The sequence below is a fragment of the Anguilla anguilla genome, chromosome 18 (genome assembly GCF_013347855.1).
Source record: "Anguilla anguilla isolate fAngAng1 chromosome 18, fAngAng1.pri, whole genome shotgun sequence".
In the NCBI taxonomy this organism is placed as follows: Eukaryota; Metazoa; Chordata; class Actinopteri; order Anguilliformes; family Anguillidae; genus Anguilla; species Anguilla anguilla.
The window spans coordinates 3,018,801-3,041,656 of record NC_049218.1 but is presented as its reverse complement, the minus strand read 5'-3'; the positions used below and the strand labels follow the sequence as shown (position 1 = coordinate 3,041,656).

General features: G+C 47.4%; 2 protein-coding genes across 5 annotated transcripts in view; one reads left to right on the top strand and one right to left on the bottom strand.

Moving 5' to 3' along the window:
* wdfy4 (WDFY family member 4) overlaps window positions 1–22,856 on the top strand; it is a 79,663-nt gene that overhangs the window by 47,760 nt on the left and 9,047 nt on the right. For both annotated transcript variants that reach the window (XM_035399946.1, XM_035399945.1), the window contains 12 exons: window positions 1,395–1,543; window positions 2,693–2,813; window positions 3,299–3,384; window positions 4,240–4,293; window positions 12,092–12,134; window positions 12,551–12,670; window positions 13,285–13,402; window positions 14,614–14,723; window positions 16,231–16,384; window positions 16,800–16,891; window positions 20,510–20,722; window positions 21,207–21,336. In XM_035399946.1, the coding sequence (XP_035255837.1) occupies window positions 1,395–1,543; window positions 2,693–2,813; window positions 3,299–3,384; window positions 4,240–4,293; window positions 12,092–12,134; window positions 12,551–12,670; window positions 13,285–13,402; window positions 14,614–14,723; window positions 16,231–16,384; window positions 16,800–16,891; window positions 20,510–20,722; window positions 21,207–21,336 (1,390 nt within the window). The remainder of the gene's footprint in view (window positions 1–1,394; window positions 1,544–2,692; window positions 2,814–3,298; window positions 3,385–4,239; window positions 4,294–12,091; window positions 12,135–12,550; window positions 12,671–13,284; window positions 13,403–14,613; window positions 14,724–16,230; window positions 16,385–16,799; window positions 16,892–20,509; window positions 20,723–21,206; window positions 21,337–22,856) is intronic.
* On the bottom strand, window positions 5,994–11,237 carry lrrc18a (leucine rich repeat containing 18a). Of its 3 annotated transcripts, none has more exons than XM_035399970.1 (2): window positions 10,923–11,237; window positions 5,994–6,850 (listed from the first exon to the last, which is right to left on the bottom strand). In XM_035399970.1, the coding sequence occupies exon 2, from the start codon at window positions 6,844–6,846 to the stop codon at window positions 6,040–6,042; it is 807 nt and encodes a 268-aa protein (XP_035255861.1). In that variant the 5' UTR covers window positions 6,847–6,850; window positions 10,923–11,237; the 3' UTR covers window positions 5,994–6,039. The 3 variants fall into 3 exon arrangements, with proteins under 3 accessions (XP_035255861.1, XP_035255860.1, XP_035255858.1); XM_035399969.1 differs by lacking the exon at window positions 10,923–11,237 and adding an exon at window positions 8,967–9,185; XM_035399967.1 differs by lacking the exon at window positions 10,923–11,237 and adding an exon at window positions 8,755–9,183.

Genomic DNA, 22,856 nt, shown 5'->3' with positions numbered 1-22,856 from the left:
TGGTTTTTTTTGTTCAGATGAACAATGACCCCCCCCCCCCCCCCCCAAATAAGGGGGGTCACCAGGTGGAGCTCCGCTCGGCCAGCCTGTAATCAATTAGCGCGTGGCCATTGTTTGTGTGTCATTGATTAATACTCGCAATAAAGGCGCCGCTTTCTGCAGCTCGGGGGGGGGTGGGGGGGTGGGGGCTCGTGATTTGATTTGTATTAATGGTGGAGCGCACCGTGGGTGTGCCAGGGCCCCATATGGTTTTGGGGCCCCTTGGGGTTGGGCCGGCGGGAGAGAGGGGGGTGGGCGGGGGCGGGAGGGGGGGTCCAGGTGCAGGCGAGCGGCGTGAAATGAGGGGGACGCGGTAAAATTAACCGCTCGTAATTAAGGCCCGGGCCGGGCCCCCGCCGCCGACCCTCGTTTCCCGGGTGCCGCGGTTATTCGGGGAGACAGCGGGGGGGCCCGTCCGGCGCCCCCCCCCCCCCCTTTCCTCGCGCGACCTCGTCCTCCCGCGGCGTTTCAGACGCCACGTTCTGAAAATAACGTTCTGAGCGGCCGTTTCCTTTGTTGCTTAGCGCCGCGAGACTGTAAACTCAATGGCTGGTTTTAGGTTGCGCCCTCGACAATGCCAGCCTTCCGACTCCTCAGAGATGAGCGTCAGAGAGAGAGAGAGAGACGTGCGAGAGAGAGACGTGCGGCCTCTTAATCCTTGATTTGACATTTTGAACCGGGAAAACAAGGGCCTGTGGCGGACAAGTTTGTGTTTGTTTTGGTTCTTTATGGATATAATCTGTGCAAGTCTTCCGGCAGGTCGCTGTGAAACTTGCTGTCTTGTCTGTGGTTCACCATTTAACAAATCAATTTGACATTGTAGAGTTAACTTAAATAAAAATTTGGTCAGAAAAATGTGGTGTGAAAAACAAAGTAGATATAAATAAATAAGGAGTAGGTGGAACACTGAATATTTACTGAATCGTTCAAAAATACCCCTTTAAATGAAAGCTTTTTTAAAAAAAGCTTATTAGATTTGCTCTCATATTGTAAGGTTGGATGTTATTCCATGTCACCTATAAGGAAATTAAATTCTTTTTTTTTTGCTTATTTACTTCTCTTCCTGTTATTTAGTGTACCATTTAGTCTCATGTTACTTTCCATTTTTAATGTGACAGAACAAAACTGATCTCTTGTATCGCAGAATAACATGGAATGCTGTGCATTTATGCTTTGTTATTTGTAGTATAACGCTTGGATTACATGTTTTTCAGGGGATCAATACAGGTGTAGAGTTTAAGTTAGAATTTTGGTCACACCTTTGCATCAGAATTGCCTGTGGTTTGACAGGTTGATTGTGTAGATAACGGTCAGCAGTTCGCCAGCGCTGTAACGTGGGAACGCTTCTCTCTCAGGTGAAAGGAAAGCTCTGCGTGGTCATCGTCAGCGGGCACGTCGTCGAGGAGGGAGTGCTGCTGTTCGGGACGGCCCATTTCTACGTCTGCGAGGGCTTCACGCTCTCCCCAGCAGGGGACGTGTGCTGCAAAAACCACCACCCTACCAGGTAGCGCACAGCTACAACAAACTTAGCACACAGCAACACAGGACTTAGCGTGCAGCAACACAAGACTTAGCGCACAGCAACACAGGACTTAGCGCACAGCAACACAGGACTTAGCGCACAGCAACACAGGACTTAGCGCACAGCAACACAGGACTTAGCGCATAGCAACACAGGACTTAGCGAACAGCAACACAAGACTTCGCGCATAGCAGGACTTAGCACATAGCAACACAAGACTTAGCGCACAGCAACACAGGACTTAGCGCACAGCAACACAAGAATTAGCGCACAGCAACACAAGAATTAGCGCACAGCAACACAAGACTCAGTCCCTGCTGTATAAAGGATAATGATGATGATGATGATGATGATGATAGTGGTGGTGATGATGATGATGATGGTGTGGATATAATTTCATAATAATAGTAGGAATACTGCCTATTATTACTATCCGTATTATTGTTAGTAATCTTTATTGAAAAGACAGTGTAAACTGGTAATTGAGTGGAAAATGGACAGTAATATTTTTTTTTGACATTTTTAGTAAATCTTTTTCTACTAATAATTTGTGTTTGTTGTGAGTGAGATTGGTAGTTTGGAGTTCTGGTAAAGCTGGTTTTGTGTGTTTGGAGTTAATAAGTGAGCTTGATTGGTGGTTGATGATTAAAGTGAGGGTTTTTGTGTGTGTGTTTTCAGTGAGTGCGTGGGGTTGGTGATGGTAAAGCTGGTTTTGTGTGTCTGTAGTGACTTTGTGTGTCTGTAGTGAGTTTGTATGTCTGTAGTGTGTTTGTGTGTCTGTAGTGACTTTGTGTGTCTGTAGTGAGTTCGTATGTCTGTAGTGAGTGACTGGGGTTGGTGAGGCTGTGTGATGGTGGAGCTGGTTTTGTGTGTCTGTAGTGGTTTTGTGTGTCTGTAGTGCGTTTTTGTGTCTGTAGTGGGTTTGTGTGTCTGTAGTGAGTGTGTCTGTAGTGAGTTTGTGTGCCAGTGATAGGTGTGTGGGGCTGGTGATGACGCTGAAGCCCCTGGTGTCTGTAGTGAGTTGGTGTGTCTGTAGTGAGTTTGTGTGTCTGTAGTGAGTTTGTGTGCCAGTGATAGGTGTGTGGGGCCGGTGATGGCGCTGAAGCCCCTGGTGTCTGTTTGTGACCGCAGTGTCCGGAATTCGTTCATCTGCGGCATGTTCAGTAAGACCCTGCCCACGGCCAGCCCGAGCTGCAGGCGCTACGCGTACGAGGACGTGAAGGACGCCCATTTCTCCCGCTTCCTCCTGGAGGTGAGTCTCAAACAGCGCGGGGAGGAGAGGCCAAGCCCTTCCCTGGGGAGGGCAAGCATCCTTCCAAATCACTCAACGCCCGTTTTATACCTCCCACCCTCCTCTACCCCCCCCCCCCCCACCCCCCGCCTCCTCTACGGCCCCTCGAAATTTGCTTCGGCGTCTTCATAACGAGAATAAAATCATTGCGCCCCGACTGGAAAATGTTATTTAATTGTGGCAAAATGCGTTTTTTTTTTTCCTTCCAATATTCCGAGAGCCTTTTCATCTGAAGTGTGTTGGCAGGTGGAGAAAAACAAGTGTTTGCTGAGACAAATTAGTAACCCCCCCACCCCCCCACCCCCCCCAAGAAGTTCATAATAAAAAATACCGGCGCAAACTAGTAATATGTACCGCGAAACGCAGGTTTAATTTATTTTATGTGCTCGTCGTGTGTTTCGGTTTGGCAGGATGAGTTTTGTTTGATTTATTTTTATTTTATTCAGGACAATGCCCTGGAGATCTTCATGAGGAACGGGCAGTCGACGTTCCTGGCCTTTCAGAACAAAGAGCATCTTCCCGCTTTCAAACGGTAAAGTCGCAGCGTTTGCGTTGTCGTTGTGCGGGCGTTCTACGGCCGTGAGCGCGGCCGTTAGCATTAGCGTTGGCTGCCGCACTGCAGTCACGAGCAGTGGCCGTTAGTGTTAGCGTTTGCGGGTGCTCTGCGGTCATGTGGGTGGTTGTTAGCTTTAGCGTTAGCTGTCACTGTGGTCACTAGCGTGCCTGTTAGCGTTAGCATTAGCGGGCCACTGTGGTCACTAGCGTGCCTGTTAGCGTTAGCATTAGCGGGCCACTGTGGTCACTAGCGTGCCCGTTAGCGTTAGCATTAGCGGGCCACTGTGGTCACGAGCATGGCTGTTAGCTTTAGTATTAGCGGGCCACTGTGGTCACTAGCATGCCTGTTAGCGTTAGCATTAGCGGGCCACTGTGGTCACTAGCGTGCCTGTTAGCGTTAGCATTAGCGGGCCACTGTGGTCACGAGCATGGCTGTTAGCGTTAGCATTAGCGGGCCACTGTGGTCACCAATGTGCCTGTTAGCGTTAGCATTAGCGGGCCACTGTGGTCACTAGCGTGCCTGTTGGCGTTAGCATTAGCGGGCACTCTGTGGTCACTAGCGTGCCTGTTGGCGTTAGCATTAGCGGGCCACTGTGGTCACTAGCGTGCCTGTTGGCGTTAGCATTAGCGGGCACTCTGTGGTCACTAGCGTGCCTGTTAGCGTTAGCATTGGCTGGCGCTCTGTGGTCACTAGCGTGCCTGTTGGCGTTAGCATTGGCTGGCGCTCTGTGGTCACGAGCGTGGCTGTTAGCATTAATGTTGGCGGGTGCTCTGGGGTCACAAACATGGCGGTTAGCATTGGCACACAGCTGATTGCCTTATGTCTCCACAGGCTGTGCTCCGTTGTGCCGTCGCTGAAAGGGAGAGGGGTCACTGACGGCATGAGGTAAGCCCCCCGCTCCCCTCACCCTGGGTCCTCGTCCTGAGCTCTGCTCCACCACACTCCGTTAAGAACACATTAACTGTACAGTCTTAGTGTCTGTAATCATGTTCAGCTCAGTTAAATAAACTGTATCAGGCTCTCAAATGGCTCTGATTGTATGCTCACTCCATGCTGTATAAATAATATTCAATTCAGTACTAATTATCATAACAGTAATGCTGGCAATAATGTCAGTGTTATAATAGCAATATGGGTGGGAAGCATTTTATCTAGTGTGTGTGAGTGCAAGTACATGTGTATTTTTGTGTCCAAGTGCAATGCATATTTGTGTGTATGTGTAATTATATGTGCCTGCTGCATGTGTGTATACATGCACATGTATGGTTGTGTGTGTACATGTGTGTTTGTGCGTAAGTGTGTGTGTTTGCGTGTGGCCCAGAAGCCCACAGACTAATCTCAGAGCCGCTTGACAGCTTATCATTGACGGTGGGAGCAGGCCATTACGCTGATACATGGCCGCCATAACCTGAAAATTTGCTCCCAATTAAAGAAAAGCCAGCTTGCGTTCTTCAGAATGCTTCATAACGGCAGTAGGACCCGGCGAATTTAGTGTTTCCCACCCGGTAATTATCTACCAGGGTGCGGTAAGCCCCCCCCCCCCCCCCCTTCGAATATCGTTTTAATGTTTCCGCCGCAGACTCGATCTCGCGCCACTCCCGTCGAGCGTAATTCTTTTTCGGGAGCCGTGATCTGCGGACATTAAACCCGCCGTATCACCGCGGAAGATCGGGGCTTGGCGGCGAACGAACGCACGCGCGGCGCGTGTCCAGGGCCACTGTCACTGTGAAAAACCCGCGTGATTTACTGCCCTTACATCTCCTTATCTGCCACAGGCCGAAATAATAATTGTCTTCTTATAGCCTTTTTGCCGATACTGTGCAAACTCCATTATGAGACATTTACGGATTTCACTGTAATTGCCAGTATGTCCATTTGTAAAACAAACGGTACTGTTTTTTTTTGCTGTCTGGTATAGTGGAAGTACATAGGAAAAATATGTGTGTGTGTATATGTACATAAATGCGTGTATATGAATATTTTAGAATAATAATACATTTATAATTTAAATTTGCTTTCGAGTTTCAACTCTAGTATTTGAATGTATGACAAATGTGTTGATATTATAGATGTCGAATAAAAACAGGGTAGGCTTTTCAAAGACAGAACTGGAGTACAATATTTTTTAATGTAAGGTTCAGTTTATTAGAAGTCAAATTTACAGTAGCAGTTAAGTGAAATGTTACATCACTGTTGCAATATCAAATTTGATTTAAAAAAACCTTTTTTTGATCTGGCTCAGTTTATTGAATTACTCCATTACAAAGAACACATCATTGGTCTTCAGAAATATTTTTTTCATTTTTTCCATTGGAACAGTTGTCATTGAAATGCAGTTTAATGTAGAAGAATTTGTACGAAGGAAATGTAGTGCTTTGTATTTTAATTTGTAAAACTTCTCTAATAGGTTACTCTGTGTGCGCGTTATATATATATAATATAATATATGCAATATCGAGTTATGTTTGGGTGGTTAGGCATTTTCATTCAGAAGCATGACCATGCAGCTTCCATGTGATCGATAAAAACACGTCACATGATCACACACACGCTGCATGCCCTGCTTCTGCTTCAGCGTAGGGGGGGCAGGGGGCGGATAGTCTCCGCGATGGCGGGTTTCTCCGCGTTTCATCATGTCGCCTCGGGGGTCTCTGTAGCGCCGGAGTTCCTCACCCGCCAACGCCCCTGGGTCTCCCGGGCGACCGAGTTCGGGGTGCTCAGCCCCGAGAAGCGGGGTCTCCCGTTCGGGGGGCCGCTGCCCCCCCCGGGGTTCCGGCCGCCCCACCTCTCCCGGCTCCTCCGCTGGCAGGCCCCGCACAGGTCGCCCTCGCCCCGCAGGTACAGGCGCGGCAGCTCGTCGCGGGCGCGGTCTCCTCCGTCGCCGGGGGCGACGAGGCAGAAGGGGTTGCGCTCGGCGTTGAGCTTGCGGACGCGCGGGAGGCTCCGGGCCGCCTCGGGCGGCTCGCCCAGCAGGTTGTCGAAGAGGCCGAGCTCGCGCAGCTCGGCGAGGCCCTGGAAGAAGGGCGCGCGCGGGAGCGTCTCGATGCGGTTCATGCCCAGGTTGAGCGAGCGCAGGGCCCGCAGGGCGCCCAGCTCGGCGGGGACGGCCGGCCCCAGCCGGTTGTCGCACAGGTTGAGGTGGCGCAGGTTCGGCAGCCTCCCGATGGCCTCCGGGAGGCGCTCCAGCCGGTTGCTGTGCAGGTCCAGGCAGCGCAGGTTGGCGAAGCGCTCGATGCTCTCCGGGAGCTTCTGCAGCAGGTTGCGGCTGAGGTCCAGCTCGTCCACGTCGGCCATCTTGAGCAGGCACTTGGGGAAGGTGTCGATGCCCCGCTTGCTGAGGTCCAGCCGCCGCATCCCGTCCGCTGTCAAGCTCACCGACTTTTTGGCAATCTTCAGCGTGATCCGCACCTTCGCCCCCTTTTTCTTCCCCACGGCCATGGCGCTGCGGAGACAGAATCAGAGCTCGGGCCGTTTAATGGCGGAAACAGAACCAGAGCTCGGCCCGTTTAATGGCGGAAACAGAACCAGAGCTCGGCCCGTTTAATGGCGGAAACAGAACCAGAGCTCGGCCCGTTTAATGGCGGAAACAGAACCAGAGCTCGGCCCGTTTAATGGCGGAAACAGAACCAGAGCTCGGCCCGTTTAATGGCGGAAACAGAACCAGAGCTCGGCCCGTTTAATGGCGGTCGCCAGAGCTCTGTAGCCGCTAGCGAACACAATCTCTCTAATAACCCGCTACCTGCTAGCCGCCGTGGCTAAGAGGGGAACTTGGGTTTTGGAGTTTGAATGAGAAATGTGATGTAGGCCATTGAGCATTGTGGGGGAGGGTGGGGGGCCTGAGTTTTAACTCCTGTAGCCTAGCTCTATCACTTATTTAAGCCTGTAGCTTTAGCACAAGCAGGCCTTCTTGCTAATTAAAGCTAACGTACGCCGGAACATCGAGCGCTTCAGAGGAAGCGGTGAAGGTAATTCTGTGTGAACCGAGGCTGTGGCTGCCAGCCGGCAGAGAGGCGAAGGGAAGAGCTCTGAGTTTCGGAAAAAACGTTATTTAAAAAAAGGGGGCGCCATTCGTACGCTGGTTAAACACCACGGAGGGGAAACCTGGCCTAAGAGGAAATGAGGGGTGTAGTGTCTGCAGTCCTGCTCACTCACCCGCCTTAGCCTAGAGGGATAGCATGAGACAATCTCTGCTCTAATTAACACTAACACACAGTAACAATAGCCATGAATGCAATTTTACGAGGTGGGGTGGGGTGGGGGGGGGGGGGGGGGGGGGGAGAGAGAGAGAAAATACACAAACGGCTGTTGATGGAGAGCAGAGAAACCAGAACGCGCGTGTGAGTTTCAGCTGATTGATCGATGCCGTTACTTCACAGAGCTCGGGCGCAGGCAGTGAACGAAGTCAAATCAGGGCTTTGATAAATGATGGTTTGGGGGGGGGGGGAAGTAATGCGAGTCGTCTTATTCACACCTCCCACCATTTAAAAAAAAAAAAAAGAAAAAAAAAAAAGGCTGGCGTTTTTAGAAGGCCTTTAGGGCCTCTGGCTACTCATTAATCATATTCAGGAGCATGAAGAGGAGCCGGTGCTGTTTTAGCTGATTCGGATGATATCCCGCTATATGGAGCAACTCGCACGTACGTGCGGAAATTTGCAGATCTGTCCATGTGAAAATATTCACTTAACAAGCTCTTTAAAAACAAAAAGCTTTTGTTATTATTTTTTTTTAAAGAATGATTCCAGCCATATACTGGGTGTCATTCACTTTTATTCCATTATGTTTTATATGGGGAGTGTAGTACTACTAAATTAATGTAATGCTATTCTATATTAATCTATAATTGTTTCTCAATATCATTATGGTTTATTAGTTTAACAAAAATAATTAAATGCACTCTTTAGATTCAAAAACCAGTTGAACAGCTGAAAAATCTTTTTTTTTTGCTTTTTTCCTTTTTCATCTGTGGGGAAAAAAATCTCTGATTTAATTTTAGAAATATGCCATGTGAATTCGAACAATTTTGTAAAGTGATGCAAAGCTACCATTTTGAAATTCAATTTTCAGAAAAAAAGAAAGACTGTCTAGTTTAAATATAAAATGAACACAGACATATTGTTGCAACATATAGCTGGCCTTTTTTATTATTTAAACTGAGCATCTCTTTCTTTCAATGCATTGTTTATTATGATAAATCATACTTTCTGTTACTAGTTTAGCCTGTTAATAATCACTTGAAACATTGCCTGAGCTAAGTAAAAACATTTGAGAGTACCTTTATATCTGTTTATAAGACAAGCGAATGATTTAGAGTAAAGTTAAAGCGGATAATTAAAATGCTAGTCCTACCAGCTCTTAGGGGAATTCTCTCACATAGATGAGTGCAAGCAAGTAATGGTTGGAGCACCACTCCTAGCACAGAAGTACTGCCCAGCATCAGAGGTTCCTTCCTCAAACTCGCTCTTCTTCGCTAAACCTGCCCAGTTGTTAGGCCCTCTGAGAGCACTACGACTATAACCAGAGGTCTACATTCTGTAGTTTTTAACAGAAAAGAAAAATACCTAGAGGAAGCAGTTGACTGGCCTGTGCGTCTCTTTATGGACTTCTTTCAACTGCGCGAAGCAAGCTCAGTCTTGTTTAACTGTTACTAAGCAACAGAAATCTGCTGTTGGCTTACTGCCCTGACACTGGCCTGTACAGAGCGCAGAGGGTGTTTTTGTTTGTGTTTTTTGACTTTGTTAGACAGGGGGAAAGTAGAGAGGGTTAAAGATCGAGATGGGGGTCACAGTACAGGAAGTGCCCTGGCAGGAAATCAAACCCTTGGTCGTCGGAGGGGATTCATATAATGTGTTGAAAGTTTGTAGGCTAATACCCATGATCTGCACCTCACAGTTTCTCCACAGAGGGGTTTATAAAGTGTGTTGAGTCTTGTTTCTCTTCCGTTTGTTATGCTGTTATATTATATGCTGTTGTGAGTTATTCATAACTTGATTTACACACTTGTTTTCAATAGCATGACAGGCATGTTCAAAAACAGTTATCAAAAAATAACAGTTAATCTAAGGTAGCTAAACTAAGGTAAAACTCATATTCATAAGAATGCTGGATGTTCTTATTTCAAATAATACATTATGTTTTCTTAGAAATTAGTTGCCAGTTAAAGTGTTTGTGGATTAATCAGTTCAGCCCTAGTATTGATCATTGATCACAGATTGCTGGTTCCGCTGGTCATCGCTACTGAAGGACCTGTCCCCCTTGCACTGTACAGTATGTGAATGAGCCACAGGCAGCATCTGAAAGGCCCCTGTGACTTCTGACAGAGGAGTAACATAAGAATACAAAACACCAAGAGCAGGCCATCTACAGCAGCTGTTTACCTTCTCGCTAGAGCTGGGATCTCAAACTCAAATCCTGGAGAGCTGCTGTGTCTGCTGGTTTTTTAATGGTTTCCTTCACTTAAGTCCTGAATTTAAGTCTTTGATTGGCTTAAGACTCTGCACCCCTTGTTTCCAAGGTCTAAATGGACAGATTCACAGCAACCAGCAGAGACTGCGTGGCCCCCCAGGTTTCAGAGTCTGAGACCTGCGCACTGGAGACTACACTGAGTCTTGGGTCTCTGCCTTTGCAATATGACCCGGCAAGCCGTTCCACACATTGGCACCTCTCTACCCAGCCAACAACAACAAAAAAATTCTCACAATGTTGCAGCCATTTAGTGGCAATGTTATAACATTAACAACAACAAAAAAAACATTCCAGCAACACTGTGAGAACATTTTGTGTTAGCTGGGTCTGTGTGAAGGAATACCCCCTGATACTCATGTGGAATGAACCTCTTGATAATTTCCACCTGTGTCCCCCTGTTCTACTGACAGAGCTGAACCAGGAATGTCCAGTTCAGTCCAGTATTACATTACTCTCAGCATGATTTAAACTAGAATGTTAATGGGTCCAAACAAGAAATAAGCAGCTGCATTCATTTACACGGAACAACTTGCTTCTAGTTTGATAAGCGGATATTGAACTCAGTTTTAATAACCCTGGCTAACGTGTGCCATGCAGTGAGATTGTTTGGCACAGAAGGCTTTGCGGCATAAAATATAGGCTTTCTCCCATAACTCCTCGTCTGCCCAGAACTCACAGGAAAATAAGTGTGTAGTGTAGTTAACGTCTCCAGAAATGGTCTCGCGTTTCATTACACCCTGCGGTATATTTTGCGCTGTACTTCCGGCTCAGGACAGGCCTTTTTGTTGTTGTTGTTGTTGTATTGATACCTAGAGTAGCCGTGCGTTTGCGATGGATTTTTCTAAGGGGCAGGGTGTCTGTAGTTCTCTTACTACAGTTACACACATTGGACAGCTGAGCCCTGTTCTTTTTTTCCTCAGTAAGTTTTTATTGTTTTATTTTTCACCCCCTAGATGTTATCTACTGCGTTAAGGTCAATCATAGGCTGACTGTGCATTGTCAGCTTTGAGGTGATTTATTTATTTACTTTCTAGTTTGAGTGCTAACCTTACCTTGAGCGCTAGCTTATTAGCCATGATGCTGTTGAGATAAAATGTGATTTCAATTTGCTTAATCACTTTCACAGCCGCTTCCCTATAGCCGCGGTGCTGGAGTGCCGAAATGCGATTTCATTGCGTTTAATCGCTTTTTACAGCCGCTCTGTAATCACTAATGAACGCGAGCTCTCTAATGACCCGCTAAAGAAGCCGTGGCTACCCGCCAGCCGCGGAAGGGGGAACTTGATTTTTGGAGTTTGGAGAAGTGTTGTTATTTACGAAGTGCGGGGTGACGTGGGCCAGTGACGGTTGCAGGGAGAAAGCCTGTGAGGTGTGTGCCGTGCGTAGCCTTGCTCGCTCACCCGTGTTAGCATTGGAGCGGTTAGCTCAAGGCAGCTTTCTCTCTAATTAAGGCTTAATGCGCGCGGAGCGCATGGCGGCGAACGCAATTCCGCGAGAACCAAACGGCTGCCGGTGACGAGCTGAAAGGGAGACGTGCGTTTCAGCTGATTGATCTGCGCCTTTCCTCAACGTCGCGGAGTAAAAATCGGGCGCCTTTGATAAATGATGGATCAGCGACTGATATGGGGGACTTCTGTGTTTTGCCCCCTCCCCTCTCCTCCCTCTATTTAAAAAAGGGAGCTTCGTTATAAGCACTTGAGGGCTTTTAGCTCCTCATTAATCATATCCAAGCACTTGAAGATGGGCATACTTTGACATACATTTGTCCTTTGGGATGGATTACACCCGATTGAGCAGCTTGGCGATGATTTCGATGCGAGTCGCTGTTTCCTGTGAAAGTGCCAATCCAGTACTATCAGCTGCAAACTTAATGCGTTTTTTTCAAGATCATGTTGACTCCAGAAGATATTGAATGACGCTTATTTTATGATATTTTTTCTTCCTGTGAATATTATTTTAGGTTTTTATCATTTATACATAGCTTTTTGGAATGTAGTAACAATGTAATTACTCTAAATGTAATTAAGAAAGGTGTTTCATCTTGTCTTTGTTTACATTACTGTGCAAATGTCCTGAAACATGGTTGTAAATTAAAATGAACCTCAAAAAGAACATCTTATTGAAGTATCCAAATTTATGCACCGTGCATTAAAACCGTGATGTAGAAATGTAAACTAAACCTGTGATTCTGCATTGTGCTTAAGTTTTGGTCTGTTTTTCAGGAAGACAGCAGGTGGGGAGAAGGCTGCTTTGCTTAAGTGGCAGGTAAGACACCATGTTTTAAATGTGAAACGCATGCTGTTGGTCATTAGTCATATGATGTGCCATTATGTTGATTCTCTCTAAACTGCTTCAATCTATTTATTTTGTAACTTTCTGGCCAATCACCAAGCTGCCTGGAGGTATGATCTAAGGTAGTTTACCTGAGATTACCTGATTTCTTAAAAAAAAAAACTGAAAAAGGTGATATCAGTTTGGCTTATTTGACCACGTAGCCAAAATATAGTTTATGGCAGCTTCCATTGTACACTGGCTATCTAATATTTTGATCTTAATTGACCTGTCTGGTAAAATGAAGGTTAATTAAAAAAAATATATATATCCTTAGTTTATTAGTCACAGAACACAGAGTTGAAATGCATTTTTTTGTGTATGACACTCTCTGCTTGTTCACTCTGCAGAAGGGGGAGATGAGTAACTTTGAGTACCTCATGCATCTGAACACCATGGCTGGCCGCACCTACAATGACCTAATGCAGTATCCCGTGTTCCCCTGGATCCTGGCTGACTACGACTCTGAGGTGAGGCAGCACAGACTCGCTCAAAGCGCTGGTTTTCAGGCCCGAAATGGGGTCGCCAGTTTTCGGCTTCAGTGCTGAACACCCCTGCTGCTATTAGCCGTTAGCTGTTAGCTGCCCTACACTTACAAAGCTCTTTGAAGTCTATGCCCTTATGACATTTCCCTGATTTAGGTGGTTAGGTGGTGTAGTTGGGTAGCAGGGTCCTGGGTTTGAATTCTGGCTGGGGCCTTCCTGGATGGAGATGCATGTTCTCCCCATGTCTGTGTGGGTTTCCTCCCGCAGTCCAAAGACATGCAGGTCAGGTTAATTGGAGAGTCTAAATTGCCCCTCAGTGTGAGTGAATGGTGCGTGCGCCCTGCGATGGACTGGCAAACCTGTCCAGGGTGTATTCCTGCCTCTCACCCAATGCATGCAGGGATAGGCTGCAGCCCCCCCTTACTATCTGACCAGGAAGAAGCTAGATAATGGATGAGTGGATGGATGGATGTGTGCATGGGTGCATAGTCTTTGACGGCTTCCAGCCAACCTTCCTGTTGGGTGGCTTCCTGTGGCATCACTCAGCTATTTGTGCTGATGTACGTGATCCACTGATTGTTTACGCCCCCTGTCCCCAGACGCTCGATCTCTCCAGTCCTGCAACATTCCGAGACTTGTCCAAACCTATGGGTGCCCAGACGGACAAAAGGAGGGAGAAATTCATTGAGAGATACAACGAAGTGGAGAGCAATGACGGTGAGATGATGATGGCTCATTAAAACACACACTGTACCTGCTCAGGGGTGAAAGAGTAATACTCACTGTGCCCTTGTGAAAACTTTATTTTGTTAGCAGTAAACATTCACACACACACACACACACACACAAAAACACTAAGGTTTGTACATCTTGGATGGCCACAATGTCTGCAGGTTTTTTCCCGTCATAATGTGTTGACTCTTTAGCCAATCAGTGACTGAAATGATCACTTACGTGCTGAAAAACTCCTAAAGCCAGCAGACACTGCTGCCCTCCTGGACTGGAGTCTAACGCCCCTGGGCTGAGCGATTATTAAATAACCGTTATTGGCTTGTTGGGTTGTCAATCAGCCGAATAGATTTTTGCTTTATTGTGTGCAGTCGCGCATGGATAATCTCATATCTTGTGCCTGGGAGTCTGCATCAGGGAAATCCCTGGGAAATCTTTCATTTCTGACCTGCTTGACTCAAACCCAAGTGATTTGTTTAAAAAACAAAAAAACATTTCTTTTAGGAACTTTGTTGCTTATGTACTCTCTGGGTACTGTGTGTGAATGTAATCGCATACCCAGAGCTGCTTTTCTATAGAGTTGATGCTTGAGTGCAGTTATGTTTGAATTTAGGCACGTTAAGCATATTAAGCACTTATCCTGAGCAACTTGCATAAAGGCATTCAAGGTGGTTTAGGCAACAAACCACTGAGGCCAAGTCACTAGGGCCGCAAGATGGTAAATGCAGAACTTACTTAGATGCAGTAAATGCATTAACCTACAACATAAAGTTAAGTGCCATCGAATAGCCATGGAAGAGGAGGGGAGAATGTGGATGTTTCAAGGGGCAGATGGGCTTCAGGGTGTAGTTTCAGTTGTTGTATAGCTGGGACTATGAAAGCTGGGATTTGTTGACTGGTTTGATTTCATGTAAAGGTCAAAAGTGAAAGGCAGAGTGGATTGTGTTATTAAAATATTATTTCCCTTAGATCTATATATTTATAAAAAATCTTTACTAATGTGGCTCAGAAATGTCTTTACTGATGTGGCTCAAAAAGGTATTTTCTATATCTACAGTAAGCCTCTAATTTAATGGGTGATTGTGCCATGACAACAGCTTCAGGCCCATGATAGCATAGCTTAGGATAGCTTCCCCTTCTGTGGAAATGAAAGTGGGTTTGACTGATGTTCCTCCCGGTGCATTGTGGGCCTGTTTCAGGAGACCTGTCTGTGCAGTGTCACTACTGCACACACTACTCCTCTGCCATCATCGTGGCCTCGCTGCTGGTGAGGATGGAGCCCTTCTCCCACACCTTCCTGGCTCTACAGGTGAGTCTGAGGGGAGAATGCTTCAGCTGAGTCTGTGGGCCTCAGGTGAGTCTGGGGCTCTGCAAGTGAGTCTGGGGCTCACCCACTGGTTTGGTCCACTAATAGCAGGATTCTCGCTGTGAGCAGCAAAGTCTTTTGATTGGTCCATTTGAGCCAACAGTGTGTCACACAAAACGTCTTCCTGTTTGTAGGAAGCCAGGCAAACGGACCAAGGGGGCTGAACATTTATTGTGCGCAGAACAGGACAGGATACTTGTTGAGGGGAACCGGCTGTTGAGCCCGTCAAATGCTTTGCATTTACACCCGAGTCTGGCTGTGGCTGTGTGGCGCTGGCCGAGGGGCCAGGGAATCTTGGGATGTCACCGCCCACACGCGAACGCCGCGCGTACGTTAGCCATGTAAATTAAACGGCTGCCATTTTGTTGTGGTTTCCTCCCGATTCGTTCTGAACTTCTTTCCGTTTTCGCAGAAATGAAAACACAATTTCAATATATATGCAAATAAATGCATTAGTGTCAAAAGCACACAAAAATCAGCTCTTCGTCCTTTAAAAGCTCGGCGTTTTGTACTACCGCCATCCAATTGATTAAAATAAAACGTCATGCATATTTAATAGTAAGCATAAAACAATAAAGCTGTTAGGTGGGCCAGCATGTGTTGGGCTACAGCAGAGTATCGTTCTTCTGTGCTGTAATATCTATAACCTGATTTGTGCATCTAACAACATTTACCATGTATATATTATTTTCATTCAATATAGATAATCTTTTTACCACAAATTACGCCGTTCTCAGGAGCTTTCTATCAGGACTTATAAAAATCCACAAAAAAAAAAAGAAAGGAAGAAAAAATGAAAAGCTTCAGTCAGCCGCGGGCGAATCCATCCGACTGTAATTTAACATGCCTCACGGTTGTGTATCTTGCCCTAATTTACTGCCGTCTCCGTTTGGAAGAGAGCTATCACTTGTGCGTATCACTTCTGCGGGATGGTGCGAATCGTCTTCCCGAACATCCATAACGGGAGATTTTCATTATTGTTATTGCTTTATTATGTTTTGTTTTTTTTCCCTCATTCATAATATGCTCTTCATTGTCACTCTCTCTCTTTCTCTCTCTCTCTCTCTCTATTTGTGTAAATTATGTATTTTTGGGACTGACTTGGCACAGATCCCACAGCAGGGGTGTCCAGTCTCATGTGCAAAGGGCCGGGTGTGGGTGCAGGACTGGACTGAACGTGATTAGTTAATTAGCTTAATCGGGTGGCTTAGTGCTGGATTAAAGCAAACCCCTGGACCCACGTTGGCGCTTCATGGATAAGACTGCACACCCCTGGGCTAGCAGGACAGTCAAATACAGCGACCGTAACTTATTTCCCTTTGACTCGCAGTGAAATGCAAGTGGCAGCTTAATTTTGGCAATTTGCTGAACTCGGCAAACTCTGTTTATGAATTTTAAATAATGAGCGTTCTGGAGAGAGACCGGTCTGATTGGTGGGTTTTGTCGGCAGGGCGGGTCATACGACGTGGCTGATAGGATGTTCTACTCGGTGAAGAAGGAGTGGGAGTCGGCCTCCAGGGACAACATGAGTGACGTCCGCGAGCTCATTCCCGAGTTCTACTACCTGCCCGACTTCCTGGTCAACTCCAACAACATTGAGCTGGGTAGGCCCATCCACACTGCCTTCTCAGAGCATGTCTCCTTGAGCATAGGGGTTCATATGAACGAACTCCACACAAGTTGTTCCACACATTGGCAATTTCCTATGAAAAAAAAAAAAAACACAAAAAAACTTCCTGATGTCAGTGTGGAAGGTATTTTGACTAATTTCTGCCGGTGCCCAGTTGTTCTGCCGCATACAGAAGTGGCTAACAGCCTTTCGCTCACTGCTTTTGGGTGCTTTGAGTAAACTCTGGAATGGCTCGAACCGCTGGGCATCGGGAGTTGCCATGTAAAAAAAAATAAATAAAAAAGTCGCTGTGTAAGTAGCTCTGGGTAAGAGCGTCTGCTAAAATGCCTGTAATGTAATGGTGTTTCTGTTCCTGGTGCATTGTTGATGCCCTGTGTGTGTCGATGAAGGTTGCTTGCAAGATGGCACCCACCTCGGAGACGTCTCTCTGCCCCCATGGGCGAAGGGGGACCCCCAGGAGTTCATCCGGGTTCACCGGGAGGTCAGTGACTGTGATTGGCTGTTGTCTTTAATGAGAAGGTTCTCCTGTACGTCGGTGCAGTAGGCCCTAGTTACTCATATCTGGCCCCGGAGGCCAGTGTTACTGCTGGTTTTATTTCTGCTTGATAGTTCAGTGATTGATTAATGCTACCACAACCGGCCAGAGATTTCAGACTCCTGGTGTCATGCAGGGCTAAATCAGTCCCTGATTGGAGGGGAAGAGTGAAAACTAGAGCTACGATTGGCCAAGAGGGCCGGATTTAAGGGTCATTGCAATACACCCTTCTCCAGTCCAGTCCAACAGCTTAAACTCAAATAACTGCAAGCAGCCAGCCTTCCTGTACTGCCAGTAGCAATAATGGATATCCACAAATAGAAGCTTCTTCAATTTATGACCAAAATATGTACGTCTGGCAAGAGGAAACTTGTATTTAAAAGCGATTGACCCTTACCCTAGCCAGACAGTGGGGGACATTGTTTCTTATGGGCAGTGTGCCCACCCCCCCCCCCCTCATTTTTGATGATGTCATCAGAGGGAATTTATCAGTTCATCTGAAATTTTCGTCTTTTACTGTATGCCAGTGTGTGTCTGTTGAGTTCAAAAAAGAAGGGAAGGGGAAAATGAATGCAGTAAATTAATGAATGACATTGTGATCTCTTTTGCTAACATCTACCAGTCAGCCGCTACGAAACCAACGCGATAAAATGAGTCTGTTTACACTGTAAAAATTGAAGTGACAGAACGCGCAGACTAAGGAGCTCGGGGAAATGATTTCAGTCGCTCTCAGGCACGGAAATTTTTACAGCAAATCGTCCCGTTTATGCGCGCGTTATAGTTCACGTTTATGTTTCTGGCTCGCGCTCGCGAGCCAATCCCTCGGTGGAACCGCGGGAGGAAAGTTGTGAAACTCCGCCGTCGGGAGGTTTGGACAGAATCCCTTTCTTCTGCCCCTCCCCCCCCTCCCCACCCCCTTCTATTTGTATTTCGGAGATAATAAGAGCTCGTTGTGCTCATCAAGGCGGCCCATTACTCGGGTGTAGCGCCGCCGCCGTCGTCGCCGCGGCGATAACGGGCCGATTCAGTGAGAGAGCGCGCGCGGTATCTGCAGTCTGCGCTAACTCCATCACCGCGGCGCGGCGCTCATTGGAATGAATGCCTCCTTTCTGTGCGCCGTTAGCCTGGAGGGCCGCAGGCCATTCACAAGGCCTTTCATCAGCACACAGTCCTGCCCGGCACTGTCGCTTCCCTTCCCGACAGGCGGCGACTGGCGGCCATTTTGTATGGCGACGGCCTTTCATATGCAAATAGACTATGGAGATCGCATGGGGGGGGGCAGCGGGTTTGCACAGAGGGCTGTTGTACCGGGGGTCCGGGGGGGGACACGTCGCCCTTTCTCGGGGAATTAAAGAAGTAACATACGTTCCAAACGGAGCGTTTAGCTCAGTGGGCAGATGTGTGGGCTCACTGCACGTGTGCGGAGGACTGTCTGTCTTTCACCAGCCTGGCCTTACTGTGGCTATTACTTAATATGCTATTTAATAATATTAACAATGGCAATCATCATCATCTTCATTGTCAGCATCCCCATCATCATCACACATTGTATTTATGTAGTGCTTTCCACATATACACAAATTCTGTACAGATTATTATGTATTACAGATTTAATAACAACAACCGTAATACCATTAATAACATTACCATTATTATCATTTCGAGTGCAGGTGTGAGTGAGTCCAGTGTGGGTGGAGCCCTGTGTGTGTGAGATTGGCAGTGTGCTCCACAGTCAGGGGGGGCCCAGCATTGCCCCAGTATGGCCGTGCTGGAGTCGGGGTACCCCCCCCCCCCCCCCCCATTCCCTTACCCCCCTGTCATGCGCTCTTGAGTGCTTAATGACCCTGGTTATCTACTGTTTCTACCGAATAGGATCGTATCCGCACCATTTCTGCGGGTGATTTTACTTCGTCTGTTATTGGGGGGGTAAACCTGCCCCTGGGATTTCAGAGCTCCAGTTAAACACCAACAAAGCGCATAATCATAAAGGTAAAGAATGTAAACGAACTGCATCCGCTCGGAGGTAACCGGCTCCCCCCCCCCACGCTGGCTGTAACTGATAACAGTGCAGAGGCTGAGTTCAGATTCCACCCTCGAATGTTTTTCGGGGCTCGGTGGTACAGAATCTCACCCCCCTGTCCGTATGACATGTATAGAGCAGGGATGTGACTTTGTGTTTTTGTCATTGCGTTTGTTTTGTGGGGAAATCCAAATTTTCAGGTTCTGAGCCAGAGGACTTGGCTACGTCATAACAAGCACAAACATTGAGAGCTTTTCCTCAATTAAGCCGAATACAGCTCAGCATTGAAGTGTTTTAAAATGTGTTCATTTGGAGTGTACCAATTCACTTATTATTAGGCAAACTAATGAACTTTATGTTGTGCTAAGTGGGGAAAAAAACAATCAACTAAAGATTAATAAAAAAATTAGTAATCTTAGGTAAACATTGATCACATTTTAAATGTGTAATGTAGTCCCTGTTAGCTGTAGGAAAGGAAGTGACATTATTTCATAGCTACCGTTAGCCGGCTAAATTAAAATAACGACGGGCAAACTTCCAACAACACAACAAGATTGGCGGCATGTAATTTTAAGGAAACGACTCTCGGCTTCAAGTCAACAGCACTTGAGTGCATCGATGAGAAAAACACCAATTCAGCTGCAATCTGTCTTGCGTCAGATCTCCTGCCATTAACATGGTGAATGACCGGGGATTCGAAGCAGTCTTGCAGCTCGCACTGGATTCCAGGGAATATTGTTTTTAAATTTCCTGAACTGGTTTTGAGTTTCCCGATTAATCTACCTACTGAATCTGCTAATACATACAAATTGACCAACTTGCTTTTTGATCAGTTAGCTGCCGTAGTGTTTATGGGCAACTTCTTGGGTGGCATGGTGGCATAGTGGTTTGCACTGTTGCCTCACAAGAAGGGGGCTCCGGGTTTCAATCCTGGCTGCCTGGATCTGGCTGGCTTGTGTGGAATTTGAGTGTTCTCCCGTGTCCGTGTGGGTTTCCTCCGGGTACTCCGGTTTTCTCTCGCGGTCCAAAGACAGGCAGGCTCCAGGGCTCACTTGTCGATCTTCATGTGACTACCCTGGTTAAATAAATGACCTTTCCGCGGACTGACCTGAGGTGGCTGAGAAACGGTGAGCGTTTGCTCAGGTCTTCCGCGGGCTGAGTGAGGTGGCTGAGAAACGGTGAGCGTTTGCTCAGGTCTTCCGCGGGCTGACCTGAGGTGGCTGAGAAACGGTGAGCGTTTGCTCAGGTCTTCCGCGGGCTGACCTGAGGTGGCTGAGAAACGGTGAGCGTTTGCTCAGGTCTTCCGCGGGCTGACCTGAGGTGGCTGAGAAACGGTGAGCGTTTGCTCAGGTCTTCCGCGGGCTGACCTGGGGTGGCTGAGAAACGGTGAGCGTTTCCTCAGGTCTTCCGCGGGCTGACCTGAGGTGGCTGAGAAACGGTGAGCGTTTGCTCAGGTCTTCCGCGGGCTGACCTGAGGTGGCTGAGAAACGGTGAGCGTTTGCTCAGGTCTTCCGCGGGCTGACCTGAGGTGGCTGTCGTTCCAGGCCCTGGAGAGCGACTACGTCAGCTCGCAGCTCCACCTGTGGATCGACCTGATCTTCGGCTGCAAGCAGCGGGGCCAGGCGGCGGTAGACGCGGTCAACACCTTCCACCCCTACTTCTACGCCGAGACGCTGGACGCGGACAGCCTGAAAGACCCGCTCAAGAAGAGCACCATCTTGGGCTTCGTCAGTAACTTTGGCCAGATCCCCAGACAGGTACCCAAGCTCTGTAGCTCACATTCAGAAGATCCACACACATCCATACTCCGCACATACATCCATACATCCATACTCCACACATACATCCATACATCCATACTGTGCACTTGGTCTAGTGTAATTCATTTTTCAGTTTTTCCACTCTTGCATTTGGATTTTCTCCTTGTGGTGGTGAGGGGTTTGAACAGCAGCTTGTATTTGTGAGCTTGTGTGCATTCACCTTTAATCGTTTAATGCGACACTGTAAGCTGCCGTATTCCAGTAACGAGTATAGCCATACGATAATAATGAAATTATGCCGAATTTTGAATTTTGAATAATGAATTTTTTTTCTGATATGAATTTGTTATTTTGTATTTACGCATTTCTGTGTTTTATACGTTATCATCGTTAGGTAAAGGATTATATTTTGTTGCTGGTGAGTATATTTTTGTGTGCGCGGTGACGGTAGCTGATCTCTGATTGGCTGATCTCTCGGCAGCTCTTCTCGAAGCCCCACCCGGCGCGCAGCGGCCACAAACCCTCTCTGAGGGACCAGGCCGGGCCCAGCCACGCCCCGCCGTTCTTCCACAGGCTCCACAGGCTGAAGCCGTCCGTCCAGCCCATCAAAGGTGCGGAGATCTGGTCTCTGCTCATTGGTTCAGAAACGCAGGCCCTCGGTGTGTCAGTCAGAGGCAGTGTCCTTGGGATGTGCGCACACACACGTACACGTTTACACACACAGATATACACACACGCGTACACACACAAGCATGCACACACACACACAGAAACACACGCGTACACACACGCGTACACACACAAGCATGCACACACACACACGTACACGTTTACACACACAGATATACACACACGCGTACACACACAAGCATGCACACACACACACGTACACGTTTACACACACAGATATACACACACGCGTACACACACAAGCATGCACGCACACAAACACACACACGCGTACACACACAAGTACACACACACACACACACACACACAGAAACACACACACACACACACGTACACGTTTACACACACAGATATACACACACGCGTACACACACAAGCATGCACACACACACACGTACACGTTTACACACACAGATATACACACACGCGTACACACACAAGCATGCACGCACACAAACACACACACGCGTACACACACAAGTACACACACACACACACACACACACAGAAACACACACACACACACACGTACACGTTTACACACACAGATATACACACACGCGTACACACACAAGCATGCACACACGTACACGTTTACACACACAGATATACACACACGCGTACACACACAAGCATGCACACACACACACACACACACGCGTACACACACAAGTACACACACACACAGAAACACACACACACACACGTACACGTTTACACACACAGATATACACACACGCGTACACACACAAGCATGCACACACACACACGTACACGTTTACACACACAGATATACACACACGCGTACACACACAAGCATGCACACACACACACGTACACGTTTACACACACAGATATACACACACGCGTACACACACAAGCATGCACACACACACACGTACACGTTTACACACACAGATATACACACACGCGTACACGTTTACACACACAGATATACACACACGCGTACACACACAAGCATGCACACACACACACACACACACGCGTACACACACAAGTACACACACACACACACACACACACACACACACGTACACGTTTACACACACAGATATACACACACGCGTACACACACAAGCATGCACACACGTACACGTTTACACACACAGATATACACACACGCGTACACACACAAGCATGCACACACACACACACACACACGCGTACACACACGCGTACACACACAAGCATGCACACACACACACATACACGTTTACACACACAGATATACACACACGCGTACACACACAAGCATGCACACACACACACGTACACGTTTACACACACAGATATACACACACGCGTACACACACAAGCATGCACACACACACACGTACACGTTTACACACACAGATATACACACACGCGTACACACACAAGCATGCACACACACACACGTACACGTTTACACACACAGATA

Excerpts from the sequence above, each read along its gene's own strand:
- lrrc18a (XM_035399970.1), bottom strand. The coding sequence starts at position 6,846 with ATGGCCGTGGGGAAGAAAAAGGGGGCGAAGGTGCGGATCACGCTGAAG.